Consider the following 23,937-nt stretch of genomic DNA (forward strand, 5'->3'; position numbering starts at 1 on the left):
CCTGCCCCCGCGGCCCCGCGCCCGTGACTCACCTCGGCGCCGGGGCAGGCTGGTCCGGGCGGGCGAGGCGCAGGGCTCTCCCACACGTCGCGCCGCCAATGGCAAGTTGGAGGGCGAGATGCAAATACCAGGTGAGACGGCGGCGGCGCCCCTGATAAAACGACTCCGGGGGGCGGGGTGGAGCGCGGGGGAGCTGGGTGGAAGCCCAGGAGGGCCAGGCCGAGGGAGGGGGCGGCGGGGGCGCCCGGGGAGGGGGCGGGAGCCAGCGGAGACCTGCACTGAGACAACCGAGCGAAAGGGGAAATTGCACTAGAGACACACACGTCCCCGCAGGCGGCGGCTGGGGCGGGCGCGAAGGAGGCAGGGCGGGAGGGAGGGAAGAGCCGGAGGGAGGGACCGACGGGAGGGACCGCAGGCGGGCGGGGTGGGGGAGGGAGCGAGGGAGGGACGCGGCGTCTTGGTGGAAACAGCGCTCCTCCACCCCCGGCCCGCCGCGGTCGCCAGCACGGCAGGGGGAGCCGTGCCAGGGGCCCGGGCGGCCTCTCCTTCCCCTCCCGGCTCACTCGCCCCCGGGGGACGGCGAGAGCAGGGCCCCCGCAGAGCCCATGTCTCGAGACCCTGCCGTGGCCAGCGCGCCCCACTCTGCTCACACGCGGCGGGTCCTGGGGCTCTCAGCTCCCTGTCGGGGCCCTTCCCGGCGAAGCCCCCGCACAATGCCTCAGAGAGAAATCCTTTCCCGGGGGACTCTGGAGGGTGATGTCCAGACCCCTCGGCCTGTGCAGTCCACTCGCATGACGCCTTTGGCCCCAGCCCTGCACTCCAGATTATTGAGCGCCTGCTGTGCGCAGACCTGGCAGGAGGGCGGGCTGAGCGAGTGGGTGAGGCCAGGAGATGCCCAGAGGATACAATTTGGGAACTACATGCCAAACACTGAGGAATCCTGGGCCAAATGCGTCGTGCGCTTGGGGTGACTGGAGAGTTTGGGGGACTTCTTAAGGAAGTACAGCCTAAGGCTCCTGGTGGGGGAGGCCAGGAGCATGTGGATCAGGGGAAGTCTTGGGGGGAGAGGGGCTGGTGCAGCAGGTGCAAAGGCGGCCAGAGTTGTGGTGCTGGGAGAAAGCTATGCCCCTCTTCTGTCCAAAGCCAGGCTGCTCTGCTTGAGGCACCCACTTGACCCCAAGTCTCCCATTCTATCTCCCCCTTACCCTCTCCTCTGGCCTGCCTCAGCATCCATACCAGCCCTCCCCCCCCACCCCCAGCTAGGAGGCTCTAGGAGGAGTTGGCTAGGAATTGTCACTCCTTATAGCTCCAGCACGGTCAGGAGATGGGGCCCAGCCAGGCCTCGGGCCTCAGGCCTTGCATCTCCTTGGCAGAAAGCAGTAAAGCTGATGGGGCCCCAGGGGAGGAGGGCCCTATGAGAGGCAAGGTTGGCCAAAGGGCCTGCGGTTCAGGGACCTGCTCCGCCAGCAGCATCTGCCTGCTTCCTCAGCCTTGAGAAAGGATCATCCTTGGCACAGAACTGGAGGACAGGAGTGATGGTGGATGATGCTGGTGAAGGCAGCTGCAGATTACAGATTTCCAGGAGAAGACGTAGGGGCTAGACAGGGGCACTGGTCCTTGAGACCGCTTGGCTACCTATAGCCAAGTCACTGAAATAAGCACCAAGAAGAAATTTCCCACTTTTTCTTTTATAAGTGGGCACGCTTTCCCCAGGGGATTCTGGATTCTGGAGACACACAGTTCTCTGCTGGTCTCTTGCCCGTAAGACTTTCCTCTCAAAATTGTGGTAGGTCCCAGCCATCCCTAAGCCCCCTTTACCTTTACCTTGAAACTCCTAATGGACACACACACACATGCACACGCACTTTCCCATTTTGCTAAGAGTTCAGTGGTCTCTAACATCAGACAGACCTGGGTTCCTATTCCAGCTGCACCATTTACCAGTTGTGTCTTTGGGCATGTCACTCAAGCTCTCTGAGCCTCACTTTCCTTGTGTTTTACCTTGGGGATAATAAGAACCTACCTCACAAGGCTGTGCTGAGGACTGAATGAAATAACCTATGTCTATGGCAGTGCCTGGTGCTTAGTAAGCCCTCAATAAATGTTAGCTACCCTCAGCATCATCTTCGTCCTCATTTCACTTTTCTCAACCCAGCTCTCGGGACAGAGTCTGATAGGCCAGGCCAGATGCTGCTCAGGACTAATGGTGGATCCCTCTTAGGAGTGTTTGTGGTTTAAACCAGGGTTGAACCCTCAAGGCAGGGAAGAGCCAGAGGAGAGGTCTTCCTCTTGGGAAGGACAGGGAGAGAGGTCAGCGCTATGCTGACCAGCTCACAGTGACTGACCCTAATGCCTGCCAGTGACCTGGAGCCCATGGCTTGTGGGAATCCCATAAGTTCCCACCTTCCCCAGCCACTGGGAACCGACCACAGCCCCATGATCTGGGAGTTGCAGCCAAAGCAAACCGCCCCCCCCCCTTGGTGAAAATCTTGTGCCGACCTTACCTTGGGGAGCCATGGGCCACCTGAATGACCTTCCTGACTCTGTGGCTCCAGGTCAGCCTGGCTGCCTTTCCTGATGACCTTGCTGCTCCCCAGCCTGCCGGCCCTTCCCTACCTGGCTCCCTGCTCTTCTACCTACCCACTGGGTGAGCCTCAGCCAGGTGGGGCTGGCCGCCTGAGATCACCAGTGCTGACGACAGCCACGCTGTCTCTGCCAATGGCTCATTCCCTGACTTGGCAGGAATTCCCCTTCTTGAGTTGCCTGTGGATGCTAGGGCTGCACCATCCAGTGTGCACTCTCAGCCTCTCTCCTTCCGGCCCTGTTTGTCCCCCACTCTCCAACCCCAACTCGGTCCTCTCAGGCCTCAGAGCCTGGGTCCTTCCAGGAGCAAAGGGGCCTCCTGGCTGCCCACAGTCAGTGTAGGGCCACCTCCCCACTTCTGCCCTCAACTTATCTTTCCACCTTGGCAAGCTTCTCAGCCCCTCTTTGCCCCCTCTTTCAAGCAGGGCCTGATAGCCTGCATTCTTCTGCACATCACCCCAGGTTCTCCGGAGACAAGGTGGCTGGTTGCTTCTCCCCTCCCTTAACCCCTTGGCCTCAACAAATTCTATTCAAGCCTGTGGCCAGAACAAAATACCACGGTGCCACAGTTTCTGTGGCCATGGCCCCTACTTCCCAGGAGACATATGCTAGAAAAGTCACCTATCAATCAGACTCTTGGAATGAGAAGCATATTCAAAAGCCAGGAGAGAAGTTATAGTTTAAAAGGGATCCTGCCACCTGTAAAGCTGAGAAGCCCCCCGTAATCCTTTCTACACAGCCAGCAATCATTCCTCTGTTGATATGTTCAATAACTCCAGGTTTGCCTCTATTGGGTTTCCATGACAAGATAGATCCAAATGACAGACAGAAATCTCTAAGTCCCAGGTTGCAAGGAGTGTTTGTTCTAAAAAGATTGTTGAGGAGCTGCAAAACGGAAGAATTCTTTGGGATAGGTTATGCCCAAATGCTCCTTCCCAGGATGACGGTCTGTTGCCCTGGCCCGTTTTGGGGGGTAGTGGGGGTGGGGTTGTGCCCAGGCCAAAGCACAGGCAGGCAGTTGGGAGGATGCAGTTGGGAGCAACTTCCCAGATCATGACTTTCATCAGGCCAGCCACCTTCCTCGACTGGGCTCTTGGAAAGCCACTTGGTCCCCCCACCTGACCCTGCTCTCTTTAAAATGGAGAGTTATACATTTCCCCTCCAGGCCTCTGCTGCCACAGGCCCCAGCATCGCGAGAGCCCTTACAAAACTTCGGAGGACCGCTAGGTTTCACTTCTTGGAGGGCCAGACAGCAGCTCAGGGGCCTGCCTGGAGAGAGACAACAGCCTGACATAGGAGGTGCTGCAGGCCTTGAGGGAACACTTGCTGCGTCCGCCCTGGGTGCGGCAGCTGCTAGGAGGCCCTGTCCCCATTGCGCGCACAGCCGGGGCAGCGGGCCCAGTGTTGAGGAAACAGATCCAGTGCCCTTCAGGCCGGCCTTCTGGGTTGGTGGGAGATTTGAGGGGTGGAGGGAGGCGGGGAGGCCGAGTCCTGTGGTTCATTTGCAAAAAATAAGGAAGAAGTGGCTTCAGGCAGAGTATAGCAAATGAGGGCAAGCCCCCTGGAGTCTCTAATCCCACTTGTCCCTATCCTTATCTTGGAGCCAGGGCTCAGCCTGGAAAAGTCCCCGGGCCCAGGGCCCAGGGCCGAGGGCAGACGCCTGCTCTGGGGCGCCGATCAGAGGCAGCACAGCATCCAGAGTTTTCAAGCGATTGTCCAGTGGAACCAGCGTTAACCCCTCAACCCCCAACATCTGCGGGCAACACCCATCTCGTGTGGCGGGCAGCCTCACTGTGCCCCACAGCCCCTCAGAGACTCGAAATGATGCTCCAAAGATGCCTCCCCTCATGGCCTGCAGGAAAAAAGAGTGGGCCTAAGGACGCCTTGGCCCAAGGGGCTGCTGCTAGCAGGTGGGGATTGGGATGGTGGGGCAGAGGAACACCAACACATGGAGGCCTTGTGGGAGGAAATTGCCGAGCAATTTCTGTGAGCCCTTGAGTATGCTGGAGGACAAGGACACAGCAGCTGTTAAGCTGGACATTCCTTCCTGAGATGGAGAGGAGGCTCAGGGAAGTGGAGGGGGCTCCAGTCACATTGCATGGGGTGCTGCATATTATATACGACGAATGGCGCCCCTTGGAGTTGTGCAGGGAGGTGGCAGTAAGGACAGACCCAGGAGAGTTGGGGAGGAACACTTGAATGGAAGCAAAGATCAGGAAGGGCTCAGACTGGGACACCACAGTGGGGACACTGGGCTTCACTCCAGATCCTTGAGACGGGATGAGGTGGGGTAGTGGAGAGAAGCTGTGAGGGGGACTCGTCAGCCCCCAATTTCACCCGCTTCACATCCTGCCAAGGGGCGGTTCCGGGCTGAGGTTTGTACCAGGAGGTAGATGATTCTGCTCTTTCATGGTTGCCCCATCCCACAGAGGGGAGAGGACAAGCTTGAGACAGGCGCTGGACAGAGGCCCAATAAGAAGGCAGCCACTCCTCAGTTTCCCCACCCTGCCCCCATGACAGGGGTCGAGGGTTGTTGTTGTTGTTTAATCCAGAAAAACACAACATTTAATGTCTATAAAGGTGCAGTATGAGTCATTTCACGGAATGTCTAGGCCCCTTCGCTGGCAGCAAACAAACTTTCCAGCGCTCTTTTGAGGAAGCTATCCAACTCGGCTCTGCTGCTGGTTTGTGTGTGAGTATGGGAGTGATTGTGTGGGTCTGTGTGTGGGATGGGTCTCTGTAGGGCCTTGCCTGCCTCTGTGTGTCGATGTGGGTCTCAGATGTGAGTGAGGCCGGAGCCTGTGTGTGTGCGCGCGCGTGAGCATGCGTGTGGGCTCAACTCTGGATGTGTCGAGTCCCCTCGTGCGTGCATCTGTGTTTGTGGAGGGCGTATGCATGTGTGTGTCTGCAAGGCAGTATGGTATGTGAGCCTGTGCGTCTGAGGGTGTCTACGTGTACATTTTTTCCTCATCACTGCCAAAATTATCTTCCCATCTCTCCGCTCATGAAGTGAAGGGCTGGCTGAGGGAAGCTAGCAGTCCAAAAGGGGGGCAGCTGGGGAGGGGAGAGTGGCTGGAGGGAAACCAAAGCAATTCCACTCATCGGAGGAAAGTGTCAGCCAAGGATGAAACTGAAACCGAGGCAGCAGCTCGAAGGCACCAGCACCCTGGGATCGTCCCTGGGCTTCGGTTCCTCCCACTCCCCCGCCCCCTCCAGCCGGCTGTGGAGATTAGTCAGCCTGAAATTCCCATCCCTGCAGCCTCCACTCCACTCCGGGTTGAGGCAGTGAGGCTGGGCTAGAAATTGGCCCGTGATTAGCACCTGACCCCATTAGCACCTATTATCACATTAACACAAATTAGTATATCAGATCCTCTCCCAGTCACCTGGTGGGGCACAGCGCCAGGCTGGAGGGAGAGGCCACAGCTTAGGCCCTGCTCCGGGAGGAGAAGCCAGCGGGAGGGCATCAAGGCAAGGGGCAGGCTGAGGACTCTGGCAGGTCAGGTTGGGCTCAAGAAAGAGAGGACAGGGGAGATCAAGCTTTCACAATATGATCCTTTTCCTAGGTCATGCTCTGGGAGGAGACACCTTGAGGAAGGGGTTAGTAAAAAGGAGGGGGTTTCCAGGAATAGCTGGGCACCGCCCTGTAGGAAGGAGGCCCGGGCTCTGAGGTCTGGGCGGGAGACAGACGGTATTTCTCCTGGCACACAGTGAAACCTGGGAACGTTTAGGATCCTTTGGGGTTTTTTTTCCCCTTTCCTCTTCTTTATGGAAAATCCTTAGATAACTTTCTCAGATGGCTTTGGACATTCTGAAAGCAGGGGAGCTGGACTGACTGACAGGGGAGAAGAGGCACCCAGAACATTAGTACAGGGCATTACTTTTATATCTTGGCACAGAAAAGGGAGACACACTCTACCCATCTATTTATATGTAAAGTTGTATCATGGGAATAGCCACTGGAGCCTCTGGAAAGGGTGAGGCTGGAGCCCCCAACAACTTTTTTTTTCAGCTTAAAGGTGTCTGGCCACAGGTTATTTTTGTGCCCTGATACTCTCAATATGTTAACCAAACAGCCACCACATAACCATGAACCAACACGGGGAAGGTCAGCAGCATCATGGCTTCTATAGCTCAGGGCCTGCACGAAGGTAGGACACAAAGCTCTATCTACCAAGGCCAAGGTTGCAAGTTTGAGCCCCAGATGGGCCTCTTGGCTTTTTTTCTTACACAGCTGCTGAAGACTGGATGGACAAGCAAGAATCCCTAAGCATCGCTCGTCATCCAGCCCAAGGCTGAGCTGACCCCTTATCCCTCATCTAGGCCGAGCCTTGATCCCAGACTGCGCCCCAGCCTTGGCCAGTCTATCCCTATGCAAGAGATGCATTCTTCGTCTTAAGGGAGCCTGGCTAGAGAGTGGCCGTTCAGGGAAACCCACCCCCAATGCCCCAGACGTGACTCAAAGTTTCCATTCTACTGCCCGCGGGTCAAGAGCGCCACCCCCGGAGAGGAGACGAAAGATGGCCCCTAAACCGCAATCCCTTTGCTGAAAGTGAGCCGCCCCGAGCCCTGCGGGGCCCAGGAGGTGGCCCGAGGGACTGTGAAGAAGCGCGCCCGAGCCAGCCCTACGCCCGGGCACTAGCACAGCAGGCCGGCTCTCTGGATCTCCCGCCGCTCGGGTGCGAGCGCTGGCCCGAGGGGCAGGGGGGTTCCGGCGGCCCCTCCAACCTGTCCCTCGCCACCCCCGTTCCCGGCTTGCGCGCCTTCCCAACCCGGGCTCCCCGCTGCTGCCGAGCTCCACCCCGGCCGCGGGCGTGCGCCCAGGGCGCCTCCGCAGCGCCACCTGCAGGCGGAGGGCGCTGCACGGCCACTCGCGCTGAGGCGGGAACTGGCAGCTGGCAGGGGCGTGGGGATGGGGGGAGGAGGCGCGGGCGGAGGCGGAGGCGAGGTCGCCTCCTGTGGCCCGAGTTGCGTCGCGGGCGCGCGGCCTCCTCTCGCCACCGCAGTCCCCAGCGGCCTGGGCAGCCCCGAGCCCTGCCCCGCACCCGGCCCGGCGGAGGCGGCGGCGCTCCGACCTTCCACTCCTGCTGCTGCGCTCCGAGCGGCCTCTTGCCCCGGGCGCCTCTTCTCGGGAAGCAGTGAAGTCACAAGGAGCCCGATCCGCTGACTCATGAGAATCCTGCCCCCCCCCCCCCCCGCCCCGGCACACCCCTTGAAACTTCCCCTCAATCCCTTCTTTCCTGCTCCCGCCCCCCCTTCCTCCTGTCCCGTCAGGAGAGCGAGGGCGCCTCTGGACTCCCCAGGACGGACTCAGCGGGCCAGCTGCGAGGGAGGTGGCAGGCGAGAGTCCCCACGGAGACCTCCGCGCCTGTCCCAGCCCGGGCACTCTGCGCTGTCGTGGGGCGCACAGGGAATTCCCGGGATGGAACTGCGTCTTTGCAACTTTGGGCAAAACTCCCACCGAGGCATCCTGTCCCAAGTATCCACCTCACACAGGGAGCGCCTGCTGAGGGGAGGGCATTTGGGGACCTCCTTCTCTCCTCAGGGCTTCTGGACTGGCTGGGGAGGTCACTTGGAAGCTGAGGTCCCTTTGGAACCTACTGTTGCAATGAACAGGCCAGCACGAGGACAAATGTGGGGTGCTCCGAGCCATGACCTGCCCTGACCCCTGCATTTAGTCAAGCTGATCACCTGAGAGGGGGCCCTTCCTCCTAGAACGTGGTCCTGGCCTAGGCCAGGTTGAAGTAGAGGTGACTTTAAGGCCAAGGATTCTAACTGTTTTCACCACCACCCCTACCTCCCCCCACAACACACTGTGCCCCTAGTTTGAGGACTGCCACTGGAGCAGGAGACCAGAATCCCACACTGGTTGCTTGGGATATTAGTCTCTACAAGGTGGCTGAGGGAAGGCTTCAAGCTAGAGGGCCCCTGCTGGCCTCCAAAATGCCTAAAACTCCTCTTCCCCTCTGGAGGGGCAGCGGTCCTTAACCATCTTTTTCTGCCCAGCAAATCGTGACACTGGACTTTCTTTCCTTCCCTGTACTCAGTTTCCTTTTGTCACTACTGTAGGAGCCGCGTGGTGAAGCTTGCAAGCTTCCTGGCTCACTTGCCAATGTACTTTGGGCCAGGGCTCTGCCAAGGCCATGGCCAATGTGGAAATGGCCATGGACCAAGAGCAAGGGGGGTGTACAGGTTGGTCTCAGGGCTTGGGGCTTACATGGCATATGTGGGGGGGGGGGCGGTTTCTGAGCTCTTATCTTGCCATCAAGTTGAGAGCTGCCCTGGGTTATGTTGGCTATCCACCCACCAGCTCTGCAGGGCATGTTTGTTGGGGATTGGGAGCCATTAAATGGTTATGTAGGAATGTATGTCCTAGGATCATGACTGAGATTAGTCCCAACAGAAAGCCTTCCTGGGGAAATTCTGAGCTTGAAGCCAAGCTTTTTTTAGGACCTGAAGGATGCCACCTTTCATGGAACCCAGTTTTGCGGCTATCAAACTCTCCATGGAGAGCAGTTAAGGCAAGGTGCAATTTCTAGGGGTCCTAGGTCTAGATATATCTTGCTAGGTCAAAGAATCATAAACCACAAACTAAACAAAAACAAATAAAAAAACAAAACCTGTACATCTAGTTGAGCCAAAAGGACAGCAGGACAATGTGGGAAGATGTTTGCCAAGGGCTTTGGGTCCCATTGGCATCTGCTCTGGACCTTAGAGATGAAAAGCAACTGAGTCCATGGACAGATGAAGAAAGTCCTGTGCAAGCACTGGCAGACTTCTCCATACACAGGAGGTTAGAGGTGAGGGGAGGGATAATCTAGTCTGTTCCCCTCACTTTACAGATGAGGCTGCTGAGACTAGGAAAGTAGCGGTCCTGGGTCATCCAGGAGTGAATGGCAGAGCCGAGACTCAAATCCAGAAGAGTGCTCTTTCCACGGAGCTCCACTGCTTCGAGAGAAAAAAACACGGGCAGGGAGCACTTATTGGAACCTGAGGAAGAAACACAGGGAGAAGGGAAACAAGGAGGGGAGACCACAGAGATTCCGAGAGGAAGGAGGGAAAATGAAGGGGGTGAAGAAAAGAGAAGAGAAAGAGGTGTAATCTCTTTGGGCAAGAAGAATGTCAGCTCCATCCTCTGTGTTAAGCATGGTAAACATATCCATGTTCTGTTCCTAGAGATGACAGAGAACATAAAACCATAGAATAGAGGAAGAGCCATGATCAAAGGATCAGTGAAAGGAAAGTCTAGACTAGATAGAAACAGAATAATAAAGCAATCTGAGGAGTAATGAAGTTCCAATCTGAACTCACACATCATACTCTCAGCATTTATGTTGCACTGCTAGTTCCTGGTGACCTGTCTGTGTCTGCCACTAGGTTATAAAGCCATTGAAGGCAGGGACTATGTATTACTCATCTTCTTATCTCCAGGGCCTATCTACCATGGCATGCAGTAGTTGCCAAGTAAATGTTTGCTAGCTGACCAATAAATGCATTTGTGAATGTATGTATGTATTCATAAATTCAACACCCATGTTAGGGGCTCCTCCAGAAGCATCTCTGTGTTGCGCTGCAAATGCCAAGATATCATAGGCATTTCCTTGGAAGCCAGGCACCTCTGTCTGCAGACACCAGACACGAGTCCTGGGCTTTCCCCAACTGAGACACAGACCCTGGAGGCTCCACTGGGACTAGGTAAGGTCTTCAGGAAGGTACAAGACTAGCAAAATTCACGGGGTCTCTCTCTGGTAGTGGGCCTCCAGAAGATATTTTGGCTCTGTCTCCAAATTGTCAATGCCCCCACCAGCCAAAGACCATCAGGACACTCTTGTGGTTGAATGGGCTGGGTTTATTTATTTATTTTTAAAGATTTCATTTTTCCTTTTTCTCCCCAAAGCCCCCCGGTACATAGTTGTGTACTTTTAGTTGGGGATCCTTCTAGTTGTGGCGTGTGGGATGCCCCCTCAACATGGCCTAATGAGCGGTGTCATGTCCGCACCCATGATCCGAACCGGCGAAACCCTGGGCCTCCGAAGCAGAGCGAGTGAACCTAACCACTAGGCCAAGGGGCCGGACCCCCAAGCTGGGTTTATTGCTCACTGCAGTGAGGGGGAATGCACTCCATGGGGAACCACGGGATGTCTCAGGAAGAGGGTGCTAGAAAGGACTTCTCATAGCCTTTGAGCTGGGCTGGGTGGTTTAGGGGAGGGTTTAAGGAAGCGGGGCTGGCTCTGGATTGGATGCTGTCAGGAAGCAGGGATAATTCGATGACTGAGTGTCTTATTAAATAAATCTTATCCAATAAGAGGGCAGACTAGGGTGAGGTTAAAACTGCAATTTGTAAGGAAGCAGCAGTCACTCAGATTAGCCAGGAGAGAGCGGGTGTAGGGTCATTTCTATGGTTTGGGGAACATTCATGTTTTTGTCTGTGCTCACACATGATTATGGAGTAAGTCTTGTTTTTTTGTCTAGATCCTCCCTGGTCAGAGTGGCCTTGTACGATGTTAATGTCTTGTGAATCTGTTTACATTCAACAGAACACCCAGGCCTAGCAGTGAGCGCCAGGCCAGTTTGTAGCAACACCAAGGCCTAGCCGACAGTCTCTGGCCAGCTTCTGAAGGATACCAGGGACTGTGTTTCTCTTTCTCAAAATGTCCATTTTGAGATGATCCCTGTTTTCCAACCAGGGCTTGGCAGTCCAGTATCTAAATATTTAGACCCTCCCTGTACTCTGACCCAGTCACACCCATCTGTGGAACCAGCCAGGCAGGGGAACGTCATCACTGGCTTGGGCCGTGCGTCTCTGTGTGTGGTTTTGCGTACATGTGTCTGTGCCCACCAGAAATTCCCTGATAAGATGGGAAAGAGGCTAGAGGCAGTCCTACTCACCTCTGGGCCCAGCAGGGCTTCCCCTCTGCCCTGAGAGCAAGGCACTGGGATTGAGTCCCAACCATCTCTAGGTCAGCGAGGGTGCCCCGCTTTAGGTGGAGTCAGAGAAGGACAGAGGGGATATTGCAGCAGCCAAACTTGGAGAGGAGCGGGAAAGGGAAGGGGTAGTGGTGGAAGGGAGGGGAGAGTTCCTTTGTATAAATGGGTCTCTAGAGAAGCTGATTTTCCTTCAAGGAAACAGGCTGCAGTAGGTCACTGTGGATTCCCCACCCCCATCCCTTTCTGCTTTAAGCCTCTTGTCTCCAAAACAGGCCCTGTTGATTAGAACAACAACAAAAAAGTCACATATGTTGACCTCATTCTCCACCAAGAGGCTTACTCTGACCCCTTTCCAATCAAACACACTTCCTTCCCTCGGGTCCATCCCTCCAGCTAAAGTACGAGGACATTGCCTGCTGTGCCTTACAGGTGGCCAGGCAAAGGCTAGTACCATCACGAAGTGGTGACGGGATGCCATTGGATGTCATTTGTAAAATGGCAAAGAAGAGTGAGGCTGAAGTCAAGTGGGTGGGCTCCAAATGCTTGATATTTTGGCAGAGCCCCAACTCTTCTTTGCAGGGTGTGACTAGCCTGGTACCGCCCCGTGCTGTGGCCCAGCTAATCACAGGCCTGCTATTGAGGGGCAAACCTCAACTGGCAGTGTTTGGCTGTACAGTCAGAAATTGGTCGCTGTGATCCTTGGGGGCCTGGACAGATCAAACACATCCTGGATTAAGTGGCGAGTCGCAGCAGTGGGTGAAGTGAAGGGGGTTTGAACGTCCTCCCATAACCTGAATTGCAGAGAACAGAGGCCACAAGGCAGGGGCTCATTTTTGCAGCAAGCCCTGTTATCTAGCATCATCCAACCAAGCAACCAAGGACTTGTTCAGCACTTTGCCAGGGCTTTGGTGGGTGGAGCACGTGGTCCCCATCTTGAGAACAAGTGTCTGCTCTGGGATAGTTTACAATCCATTTAGGGAGTGAACACTAATAATGCAGAGAATGACCTACAGAACAATGAAGTTCAAAGGCAGTAAGTGCAACTGCAGTTCAGAGATGAGAGAAATATGTATGGGCACTTGTCCAACTGGTCCCACATCATCAAGATAGGACTTGATTTGGGCCTTGAAAGATGCAGAAGATTTGGATAGGTAAAAAGGAATTCCAGGTAAAATGGCATTCCAGACATGAAGGGCATGAACAGAAGTTTAAAGGTGGCGATAGACCAGATGTGTATGCGTGCATGTGCACGTGGGTGTGAGGTCATGGGAAAGGTCAGACAGGCAGAGTGGGCTGAGAGCAGGAGTTCCCAGGGAGATTTGACTTTGATGTGGTTGGTGACAGGGAGTCACTGTACATTGTTCAGCAGGGGCGGAGGGTGGACATGGTCCGAGTGATGCTTTAGGAAGTGATCCAGCAGCAGTGGCTGACTGAGGGTGGATGCTCTGGTGGATCTCTCCCTTCTTGGTGTGTCCACAGTACTTTGCGTTACCTTTCTATGGACATACCTCGCTGTATTGTATGTCCACGTTCACAAGTCTGCCTTCCTCACTGACACCAGAGTTCGTTAAGACAAGTGGCCATGTTTTCCCCATGTTCCTATTCTGGCATCTCACTGGCTTATAGTAGGCACAAAATGAACACTGATTATATGAATAGATCATTTCATTTTAATTAAGTGAATTACAACGACATACCATGCAAGGATGACAACTGTCAGAGAATTAGACTAAATTTCACATAACACTAAAACAAATCACAAGTTGGTCTTTTTAAAAATGATTTGTGAACCACTTCAGGATCTTAGCGTGTCTTACCGCCACCTGTGGAAGCAGCAGTTCTTAATGTATAATAAATCCTCTCACAGGCCACGGGATGAGCTTCCTGCGTTTGGATTTGGATGTGTCCTGCATCAGATCATGTTTCACTAAACCTGTACACACATAGTAAGAACCTGTTCTAGGGCAGCTAACTCTTAAAGTGGACATGTGTCTTGCTCTAGTGTTTAGAAGGGATTTCGTCGTAGCTGCAACTCCCTTTAAACAAACCCAATATTGAAAAAATCTAGACTGGTGATAATTTTCTCTTTACAAAAAGATCCATGATAGGAATCCTGAAAGCAGTAAAACTTTCCTCTTAATTGAAATAAGATTTGATTTTGAAAAGTTAAGTAATCTGAAATGCAAAGCAGGAGTTGATTTCTGAAATGTTGACTCTTGTTCGCAGGAAATCCTGTGTCAAATGAGGTGTGCCTACAAGCCTAGTTAGATAAGAGGAGCTGGCAGAGGGCAGGCTTCTAGTTTGGGGGACCGTGGGCGGAGGAGTTGAGATCATGATCCCTCAAGGAGTCAGTCTCCAGGTTTAGCCATGAAGCACCAGGTCTCTGCACCCCGGTTCCTGTTCCCAGTAAATGTCCTTTATGGCCCCCCCACAGGACCAATTCAGCTGTGACAGTGGGTACACACAGGAGCTATTCCAGGTAAAGCAGAGGCTATTCCGTATGTTTATGTGTTCACTCATTCAACAGTGATTTACTAAGCACCTACTGTGAGCCAGACCCTGTGCTAAGCTCTGGAGATATAACCATGAGCAAGACATTAAAGCCATGGCTCTGGCTTCCAGGAAGCCGCAGAGCAGCAGGGAGCTATATAAACAGGGAACAGGCCTGGAAGGGCCAGGAAAGTCTTCACAGAGAGCAGGAGCTTCCCCAGAGGAGCGGAGAAGGGTCGAGTGCTATGGGCAGAGGCCACTGCTGGTGCGTACAGAGAGGGCTGGAGGGGCGAGAGAGTTCAGGGAACGGAAGGCAGTGCAGAGTGTGGAGCAGGGAATGTAAGGCCGACAAAAATCACACCCTCGGTAGGAGTTCCACTCTGCTTGCTCTCTAATATGTGCAGCTTTCCTCCCTTTACCCACCCACTCCCCCTCAAAGAGAAGAGAATTTAGTTTAGAAGAATCAGGTTTTATTTAGTGATGTGAACATTAAGAATTTGCCTGCATGGTTGAAATATTCACAAAGGACTTGATCATTCACACTCGTACACACAGAGGAAGTCTGCTGAATACAAAATGCTCCTTTACCCATCCGAGCTGCTGTCAGGGACGGTGAAGTGCTTGCTTCCGCTACTGAGGGGCTTCAGTCTTCATGAATGTTGAATAGTTTGGCTACTTCATTGAGATCTTCATGTTGCTCACCGTCCTTAATGATCTGAGGGAGAGAATAACAGGGGTCACCAACTCACTCCGTGTGCACTCGGGCTGGGCCACACAGTGTCAGCCTGGGCCAGGCCCCACATCACACTGGGAGGGAGTTGTGGGAGCAGTCTTCTACTGACCCCAAATGAGTGTTGGCCAACTCCCAGGCCACCCAGCCAAGTCCTGAGTGAAAAAGACACATTCCTGAGCCAAAGCCATACCTTTCTTCTGCTCAGGCACCATTTGACCTGGGTGGACAATGCACAGCAGGGCACCTGAGGAAGTCACGGGAGCATTTTCTGGTTCACACTTCCCATGTTCCCCTAAGAGCTCTGACAGGCACTTACCTTCCTTGCTATCGGCATTCGGTTGAAGATGTTCCACAGCACAATCCCCACCACCACCTTGTCCCTGAGGTAGAAGATGACACCTTTGCCATAGTCCTCCCCTTGGGTGGGGGCTTGGGGGACTGCAGGGTTGCCGGGAGGAATAGCGATTTCTGAGGCCTCAGACTCTGTCTCACTCTCTGATCGGATACCAGTACCTGTGGCCAACCCCCCAAACAAACAAAGTCAAAACAAAACACAGTCAGATGTTATGAGCTTGGGAAATTCTAGAAGGCAAGTGTCCTTCAACACCTGCTTCAATCTGCTTCTAGATGATTGTTTTTCTACACCCCCTCAATAAACATTGGCCTTCTCCAGCCCCTCTCCATTGACAAAGCCAACAAAAGCTCTTCCCTGCCAGCTACGGGCACTCGGTCAGTCTGACCCAAAACTTCCTTCCCTTACTATCTCATTTTATTTATTTATTCATTTACTTGTTTTCTTTCTTTTTTTTTTTTTTAGGAAGATTAGCCCTGAGCTAAGATCTGCTGCCAATCCTCCTCTTTTTGCTGAGGAAGACTTGCCCTGAGCTAACATCTGTGCCCATCTTCCTCTACTTTATATGTGGGACGCCTGCCACAGCATGGCTTGCCAAGCAGTGCCATGTCTGCACCTGGGATCCGAACCGGCGAACCCCGGGCCGCTGAAAGGGCACGTGCGAACTTAACCGCTGCGCCACCAGGCAGGCCCTTACTATCTCATTTTAAATTTATGCTATGGATATTTCCTGGTGTCTGGATTTCTTCAAACTGCAGAAGACTTGCTCTTGTCCTCTGAGAAACATTCTAGAGCTGTAGGGTCCAGTACAGCAGCCACTAGCCACATATAATTATTCTAATTAAAATTAATTCAAATTTAATTTATTGTAATTAAAATTAAATAAAATGTAAAATTCAGTTCCTCATTTGCACTAGCCACATTTCAAGTGCTAAATAGCCACATGCGGCTAGTGGCTGATGTGTTGGACAGAGCAGAGATAGAACATTGCCATCATAGCAGAAAGCTGCATTGGACAGCGCTGCTAGAGAGACACTGGCCAAAGCAAGAGAAGGCATTTCCATATGGAAAAAGCATAGTGGAGGTGTTTCCTCTTGGGGAGGGGGTAGTATGGGGAGGAGGTACCTTGTCTTCTGAGAACAATCAGGCTCCAAGTAATACTGCCCAGTGGACAGAGTGGTGACCTGGAGTTTATAAGCCCCTGGGTCCCCCTCCTGGATACACTTCCCAGGAGAGGTCAGAATTAAGGAGTCAGTATATATAATTCATTTGGATTACACAGGAAAAAGACCTACATTTCCATATGTCTTGCTTTCTCCTTAAAAAACAATCTGTTCTTGAAACGTCTCTGACAAGAGGACACTGAGGTTAAATGACTTCAGCCAAGGTCATGGAAGGGAGAGAGAATAGGCCTAGGAGTTAATGAAAAAGATGTGTGTGGGAGAGAAGTTCATTCCGAGAGAGATGCCTCCCATCCAAAGAAAACCTGGCTTTACGATCTGACAAATGGAATCCGAGGCAGCTGAGGAACTGCTCAGCCCAGCTCTTCACTGTCCAGGGCCCATGGAGGACAGCAGGTCCTAAACTGAGTCTCGCTCAGGCCTAGTTTTTAGGATTAGCAGGAAGCCAAAAAAAAAAAAAACAAAAAACCTCTAAAAATGTTCAGGTTTTCTTCATCATGCAGGTCTTCCTATTCCCTAGAGATAAACTAAACAACAGAGTCGTTGAGCCAGTCACTGTCCAGAGTCTAGGATGGACACCCACAATATCTGAGTCTACGCTTTGACAAGGATACCTGATTTTGCCAGTTCTCAGACCACTAAAGAGTGAGGGCTTCGGGTTTGGTTTATTTTAAAGCACAAGATGAAGAGAGGCTTTCACTGACAGTTCTCTCTGGCCAATACAGAAACCCCTTGTGCAGGAGAAGCTGGACCACTGCTTCTCAATGCTCTCCCAAGAGGAGTGATTGGGCTTCCTTACCTGACTGCTCCGTGGCAGATTTTGGGTTGTCTTGTGCTGTTGCTTTTGCAAAAACACCAACTGTGGGCAAACTACTGTCCACAAGACCAATAGCTTCATAGCCAACATCGGGGCCCAAATCACTCCTAAGGAAGGAGAGAGAAGAGGCTGTTCTGTCAAGGAACTGTAAAGAATGACAGGGTAGAACACTTTCTCTAAGACACCACACTTTCATGCCAACCAAAGAATCTGGTATGTGAAACAAGAAAAACGCCAAACTGATCTGTTGCCTGCTAGGGCATCTGGGGACAATTGTGAGAAAGCATGATTACCCCAAGCAGCTTTTCTTTTCCTTAAGAAGCCATTATACAAATCACATATCTATAAAATGATCTACACTTTCTTAAATGTATTCATGCTTTTATTTGGGGTGTGATAGGTTCCCCACATTTACTGTTCACTACCCTCCTTTAACTTCCTTTAAGTCCTAAAACTGCCTTTTTGAAGCTTTAAAGAGTGCTCCATATTTATGGAATTCAGAATCTGAGATATTTTATGGTTTCATTAACTGATACTACTTCCTCTTAACCCTCTTTTTTCAAGGCTGGAATGCTTTCTATGAAGAGGCACCTTCATCCACTTGGCCATTTGATTTTAACTGTTCTTCTTGGAAACCTTTGCTCTCATCATCACGCTGTTCTAAATATGCTAGGAACTTCACAGAATATTTGCGGCACAGACACACCATCGTTTTGGAATCATCTAGGCTACTCGAGCTGTTCTGTTTCTGGTACTCTACATTTTGTTGTCTTCTTGGTCACAGAAGCTCATTGTGCTGATGTCTTCAGGGAACAGTCTGCCATGACTTCTTGGATTCTGTTCCTGGAACCTGACTGATAATTGTATAGTGCTGGACTATTTCTTTCCTAACTGCGTTATCTTACATGGGTTGACCCTGCAATCCATCTGGTATGTTTTTGCTGCCCACTCATAAAACTGTGTGATTGTCCTAAAATGTACTCCCCACTAGCTGAGAATTTCCCCAATAGAAACTGCTTAGAGGCTTCTGAAACCTTGAAGTTTTTGACGTACCCCGTCTTTCAAGTCAACAAGATGAAAGTGTGCCGAGTAGCACCAGTCCCAGGACTCAGGAATGTCCACTGCTAACTTTTCTCTCTCCAGAAAACTGCCCATATATGCCTGACCTTGAATCACTGATTTTAAGGGCTACAAATGAGTGGGCTGCCTTTTTTGTCAGTATGTTGGGCTTATTAGGGGTAGCAGGAAAGAGCGAATTAACATATACTGTTGCCTATACCTAAGAGTACACTTTTGTACCATTGACTGTAGGTCAAACTCTGTGCTATTTTACCAGAAGGGCTGATGCCATCTCCATTCAGTCACCTAGTCTAACTTAGGCCAAATGGGATCCTTTTTCAAAAAGGCTGCTCAGGGGTAGAACGCGTGGACATGAGACGGATTTTTTTCTCCTCTGTATGAAGCTAACTGGCCCACAACGAAACCAAACCATAACTCTGATTCCATTACTTCTGTGTTCTAACCAGTTGAGTCCTCAAGGCACAAAACTATTACCAGAACATTGACTGATGCCAGTATGGCTTAGCAGCTCCAGTCATATTTTCTCCAGCCAATCTTCCGCTCACAACAGCGTGATCATGGTGCTCTACCCGCCTCCTACCCAACTTTATATCGTAGAAGCATGCGGCATCTCCTGCCTTTGGAGACAAATACATTACATGAGCACACGATTAAACAGCAAATTAAAGACAGAACATAAACTTTTTGGGCTCAAAAAATCTTGAGATGCTAACTAATTAATGTTTTTCATCTACAGGCCAGAATCATACCTACAGTATCAAAAACAGTTGAGATTCTGTTTTTTAAAACCTACTCTATGTTTCCAGAAAGCTAACCTAAATCTTCTATGCTCCAGCTTACCTCTATTTCTTCTCATTCTGCCCTTAGCAGAGATAGGATATTTAATAACCATGATCTGTAGAACATTCTTTTCTATGGGTGGAAACCAGTTTTCAGATATGACTGCCTCTTACCTAGAAATCTTTTCCAAGATAAGATTTTTTTTTGTCCTTCAGTATTCATTCATTCAACAAATATTTTCAGAGAACTTATTCAGTACAAAGTATTATACTGACTGAGTTGCTGAGACGAACCTGACATGGACCTTGCCCATAAGGAGCGTATAACCCAGCTGAGGAAGGTGCAGCATTGTTCCTCACTTCAGTGCAAGGCAAACAAGCCGTGTGCCATGTGAGAGACACAGATTAAGGGAGCTCAGTGTTTCAAGCAGACAGACAGAACCCCTGGCTGGAGGTGAACAAGGCCAGCTCCACGAAGGATGTGGGATGTGTGCTCTCTGACCCTTTGTTCATCTTTGTGCCTACTCAGACTCCCCGAAAGCAACCTAAAAATCCAATACATGAGCAATGGCAAAATAAACTATGAAATCCACTTAATGGAATATCATACAGTCATTAAACTGTTGACAGAATCTGAAGCAACATGAAAAATGCTTATGTTATAATATTAAGTGAAAAAGAGAAGAAGACAAATGTTTATACCTAGTATATTCACCATGACCATCTACAGCAAAGAAAAAAATTCTATGCACAAGAAAATAAAGGGAAAAAATACACCAGACCATCAGTGGTTGCTGCAGGTGATTTTCCCCTTTCTTGTTGGTGTCTTCCATATTATGCATATTGCTTTCATAACAAGTTAAAAAATCCAGTACACTTTATCTTTAAAAAAAAAACTTAAGGAAAAACACCCTTCAAAGTTCCTATGTCCTTAGTTGCAGAGTCACAAACACAATACACTAGCAATGATCTAACAATGGGGAAATTACCTCATGGTTCCTACATACTATAGTCTTATTTGTGTCATAATAGATTTTTAAAAACAGCCAAAAATAGTAGTCAAGGAAAATGAAAACAGAGTAATTTTCCTTTCTAGAGAATGTTATAAAACTGCCTCATCCTCCATTCCCTGCACTCACGCTGGGGCAAAGGGAACAGCAGATCAGTCTGAAAGCTGTAAACACACCCGCCAGGATGATGCTGATGGCGGCCGTCAACAGTAGAACCGGAAGAGCTCTACTTCTGTAGGCACACGCACGTTCATTTCCTTTTCCACTAGCTTGCAGCATGAGGCCATACCTGGTTTTGTAAATCAAGCAGTTCACAAGTTTCTGTTCTCCACCCTCGGCCTCCAAACACTCTGACCCTATTTGGATAAGCTGCTGATGTGCTTTAGCATATCACCGGGCAGACCTGCTCAGAGGATAGGGACAAGGAAGCACGCCTGGTCTTGCTGTAGCACACTTACCACCCAGATGTTAGAGCGTGCTTGGAGCTCTGCATTCACCCGGAAGCCTCCAAAATCTGAGTCTATCTCTAGTCCGCCAGTCTTGGCCAACTCAACATTGGGCTCCAAGCCCACAGCTGCCACTATGTGGTCAGTTTCTACCTGAGGAAAAAAAGAAATAATTCAGTCAATTACCACAATTTCTACATATGCCTATGGACATAGCAACTGCACATGATGTCATTAAGAAATGGGGCTCAACTCAATAACAAAAAAAAACCCAGTTAAAAAATAGGTAGAGGATTTGAACAGACATTTTTCCACAGAAGATGTACAGATCATCAACAGGCACATGAAAAGATTCAATATGACTAATTATTAAGGAAATGCAGATCAAAACAATAATGAGATATCACCTCAAGCCCAACAGAATGGCTATTATTAGAAAGACAAGAAATAACAAGTGTTGGAGAGGATGTGGAGAAAAGGGAACCCTCATACACTGCTACTAGGAATATAAATTGGTGCAGCCACAATGGAAAACAGTATGGAGATTCCTCAAAACATTAAAAATAGAACTACCATGTGATCCAGCTATTCCACTTCTGGGTATTTATCTGAAGAAAATGAGAACACTAATTTGAAAAGATACATGCACCCCTATGTTCATTGCAGCATTATTCACAATAGCCAAGACTTGGAAACAACCTAAGTGCCCATCAATGGATGAATGGATAAAGAAGATGCAGTATATATGTATAATGGAATATTATTCAGCCATCAAAAATGAAATCTTGTCATTTGTGATAACATGGATGGACCTTGAGGGTATTCTGCTAAGCGAAATAAATCAGATGGAGAAAGACAAATACCACATGATTCCACTCATATGTGGAAGATGAACAAACACACACAGATGCAGAGAACAGATGGGTGGTTATGAGAGGGGAAGGGGGTTGGGGGAGGGTGAGGGGGTAAAAGAGCACATGTGTACGGTGATGGATGGAAACTAGACTTTTGGTGGTGAACATGATGTAGTCTATGCAGAAGTCAAAATATAATGATGTACACCTAATATTTATATAACGTTATAAACCAATAAAAAAAAAGAATTGGGGCTTTACAAAAAAATCATTGGTTAACTCACCTCTGGTAAACAGATTTTAAGTTCTATTTCATAAAGTCTCCTCCTCCACACACACATAGCCCATATCACCTGAACAGAAATCTGCCACTCTAGTAAGGTCTCAAAACCCTGTGACACAGACAGGAAGGGGCTACCGGAAGGTGGTTCACAGGTATCTACTCTGGCTCTCATTCTTATTTTAACGGAGGGATAGTTCATTCAGAAAATTATGACAGGTTAATGGTGGTTGCCAAGAAAACTAATCTACTAGTATCAAATGAAGGAGTAAGAATGAGGCAAGGGGAGGGCTGGAAGGTCTTCCGGCAGCCTGTCTTCCCCTCCTTACCTTCCGGCCATCTTTCAGCTTGATGAGTAACTTGCCACCGCTGACTCCAACTGATTGCACAATGGCATCGGGCAGCACCTTAACCCCCTCTGTGAAGGCAAACAAGACCAGAGGCTGAGCCTGGGAGCCTACCATGAAAAGTAGGAAGCTGACCAGAGGCATCACCATCATAAAACCAGTAATCATCAGCATGCAGGCAGCCTTGGAGCCCCAACAACCTACACCCACAGCTCATTTTCAGCACTTCCGGGAACCTGGCACATCAGATTCAGAACACCTACATGGACTTGGCTGACTAGAGAAGGGTGGAAACATTTCACCTGCTGGGTGATATGGCTTATGTCAGGGGGGTTCCCAAAGAAGCAGATTTTGCCTTAGGCCTAAGTCAAAGGGAAGAAGAATGGCAGCATATGGAAGATCTCGCTACCTCGTCTGACTTTTTCCATGGTCCAGTTGCTGAGGTATTCAGGGAGGATCTTTCCCATATTTCCTTTCTCAGGGAAGAGTTGAATCACTTCTGTGCCCAAGGCTCGAGCTGGGAAGAAGGAAGAGAGTAGGTATAGCAGGAGGCAAAAGCCATTTATTGCACAGAGGGCAATGCTGCAACCCAGGCCAGACTTCCCATTTGTGGGGCACTGGGGCACGAGGGCACTCACAAGGCAAATACAACAGGTGCCAGGACTGTTGTCCCCGGATTCAACTACATACTGTGAACTCAGTGCACTCATGCCCAGGTGTCACTGCAGGCTTACACAAGTGCCCTGTGACCTCTCAATAGTAAGCACTTCCCTGAGAAGATGCCTTGATTTCACACAGCTGAAAAATCATATTAAGAACAATGGTTGCCATGAAACAGTCAAGCTGGAACTCAGATCTCTTTCAAGCTGGGAACCATCATGTGTCTGAAGGAATTCTTTCACTTTTACAGGGAGCAGCAGTTCACATACATACAGTTCTGTGATTTACATTGCCCTTACCATCTTAGTAACATTTTTCTTTCTTTTTCCTTTTTTTTTAAGATTGGCACCTGAGCTAACATCTGTTGCCAATCTTCTTTTTTCCTTCTTCTCCCCAAAGCCCCCCTGTTACACAGTTGTATATTCTAGTTGTAGGTCCTTCTGGTCGTGCTGTGTGGGATGCTGCCTCAGCATGGCCTGATGAGCAGTGCCATGCGTGCGCCCAGGATCCGAACTGGCGAAAATCTGGGCCGCGGAAGCAGAGCATGCGAAATTAACCACTCGGCCATAGGGCCAGCCCCCTCACTTTCCTTAATATTTTATTTCTAATGAGTCCTGGCCTAGAGGCTGGAGGAAAGAAAAGAAAGCATTGCTGCTCAGTTGTTCAGATGACAGTCTTTTGGTCACTAAGGGATCCCTTACCAGAACTAAGCTCAGGGCTTAGCTTTTTGCCATATAAACCTCAATCAAACTCCTTCTACTGAACCTGGCAAATACATCTCAGGAATTTCTGAGAGCCCCAAAAAGCATGTGAGATAAGCCCAGAGAAAGAAAATTGAGGTCATTCTCCAATACTCACCCTTTCTGCCAAGAGCACAGGCCAGTTCGCTACCAAGGAAGCCCCCACCAATAATCGTAATCGACTTGACTTCCCGGGAAATCTTCTCCAAGGTTCTAAAGTCTCCAATCTGCAGGATCACACCAGTTTAGTCCATTGATTTCCCAAAGGGGCAGAGGATGATAATACCAGGAAATATTTTCCGCTAAATCTCTGACAACAGTAATTTGCACATAAAATCTGCTCCTTGTATAAAGTGGCTCAATTATAGCCTCTATGTTATTGATGTAAAATTCTTTCTCCGTTCTAACGCTCCTTCCAGCAACAATGGTTCTCAACTGGGGGACGTTTTGCCCCCTCCCCCCCGGGGACACTTGGCAATATCTGGAGATATTTTTGACTGTCACAACTGGGGATGGGGAGGTGCTACTTGCAGCTAGTGGGTAGAGTCCAGGGACGCTGCTAAATATTCCACAATGCACAGGACAGCTCCACAACATACAATTATACAGCCCAAAATGTCACTAGTGCTGAAGTTAAACCTTGTTCTATCAAAAAGT

General features: G+C 50.4%; 2 protein-coding genes and 1 long non-coding RNA gene across 4 annotated transcripts in view; 1 reads left to right on the top strand and 2 right to left on the bottom strand.

The window, feature by feature from the left end:
- ELF4 (E74 like ETS transcription factor 4) overlaps positions 1 to 338 on the bottom strand; it is a 37,172-nt gene extending 36,834 nt beyond the window's left edge. The window contains exon 1 of the mRNA XM_014866242.3: positions 33 to 338. The gene's annotated coding sequence lies outside the window, so the exon portion shown is untranslated. The remainder of the gene's footprint in view (positions 1 to 32) is intronic.
- On the top strand, positions 4 to 18,639 carry LOC139042803 (uncharacterized). Its single transcript, XR_011499940.1, has 3 exons — positions 4 to 131; positions 15,552 to 15,771; positions 17,649 to 18,639. It is a non-coding gene; the product is annotated as an uncharacterized lncRNA (long non-coding RNA).
- Positions 14,450 to 23,937, bottom strand: part of AIFM1 (apoptosis inducing factor mitochondria associated 1) — a 30,540-nt gene continuing 21,052 nt past the window's right edge. For both annotated transcript variants that reach the window (XM_014866245.3, XM_014866246.3), the window contains exons 9-16: positions 23,399 to 23,507; positions 22,290 to 22,397; positions 21,863 to 21,951; positions 20,412 to 20,552; positions 18,639 to 18,781; positions 17,067 to 17,191; positions 15,051 to 15,247; positions 14,450 to 14,716 (exon numbers count right to left, since the gene is read on the bottom strand). In XM_014866245.3, the coding sequence (XP_014721731.2) occupies positions 14,645 to 14,716; positions 15,051 to 15,247; positions 17,067 to 17,191; positions 18,639 to 18,781; positions 20,412 to 20,552; positions 21,863 to 21,951; positions 22,290 to 22,397; positions 23,399 to 23,507 (984 nt within the window). In that variant the 3' untranslated portion in view covers positions 14,450 to 14,644. The remainder of the gene's footprint in view (positions 14,717 to 15,050; positions 15,248 to 17,066; positions 17,192 to 18,638; positions 18,782 to 20,411; positions 20,553 to 21,862; positions 21,952 to 22,289; positions 22,398 to 23,398; positions 23,508 to 23,937) is intronic.

This window comes from Equus asinus, chromosome X (genome assembly GCF_041296235.1).
Source record: "Equus asinus isolate D_3611 breed Donkey chromosome X, EquAss-T2T_v2, whole genome shotgun sequence".
In the NCBI taxonomy this organism is placed as follows: domain Eukaryota; kingdom Metazoa; phylum Chordata; class Mammalia; order Perissodactyla; family Equidae; genus Equus; species Equus asinus.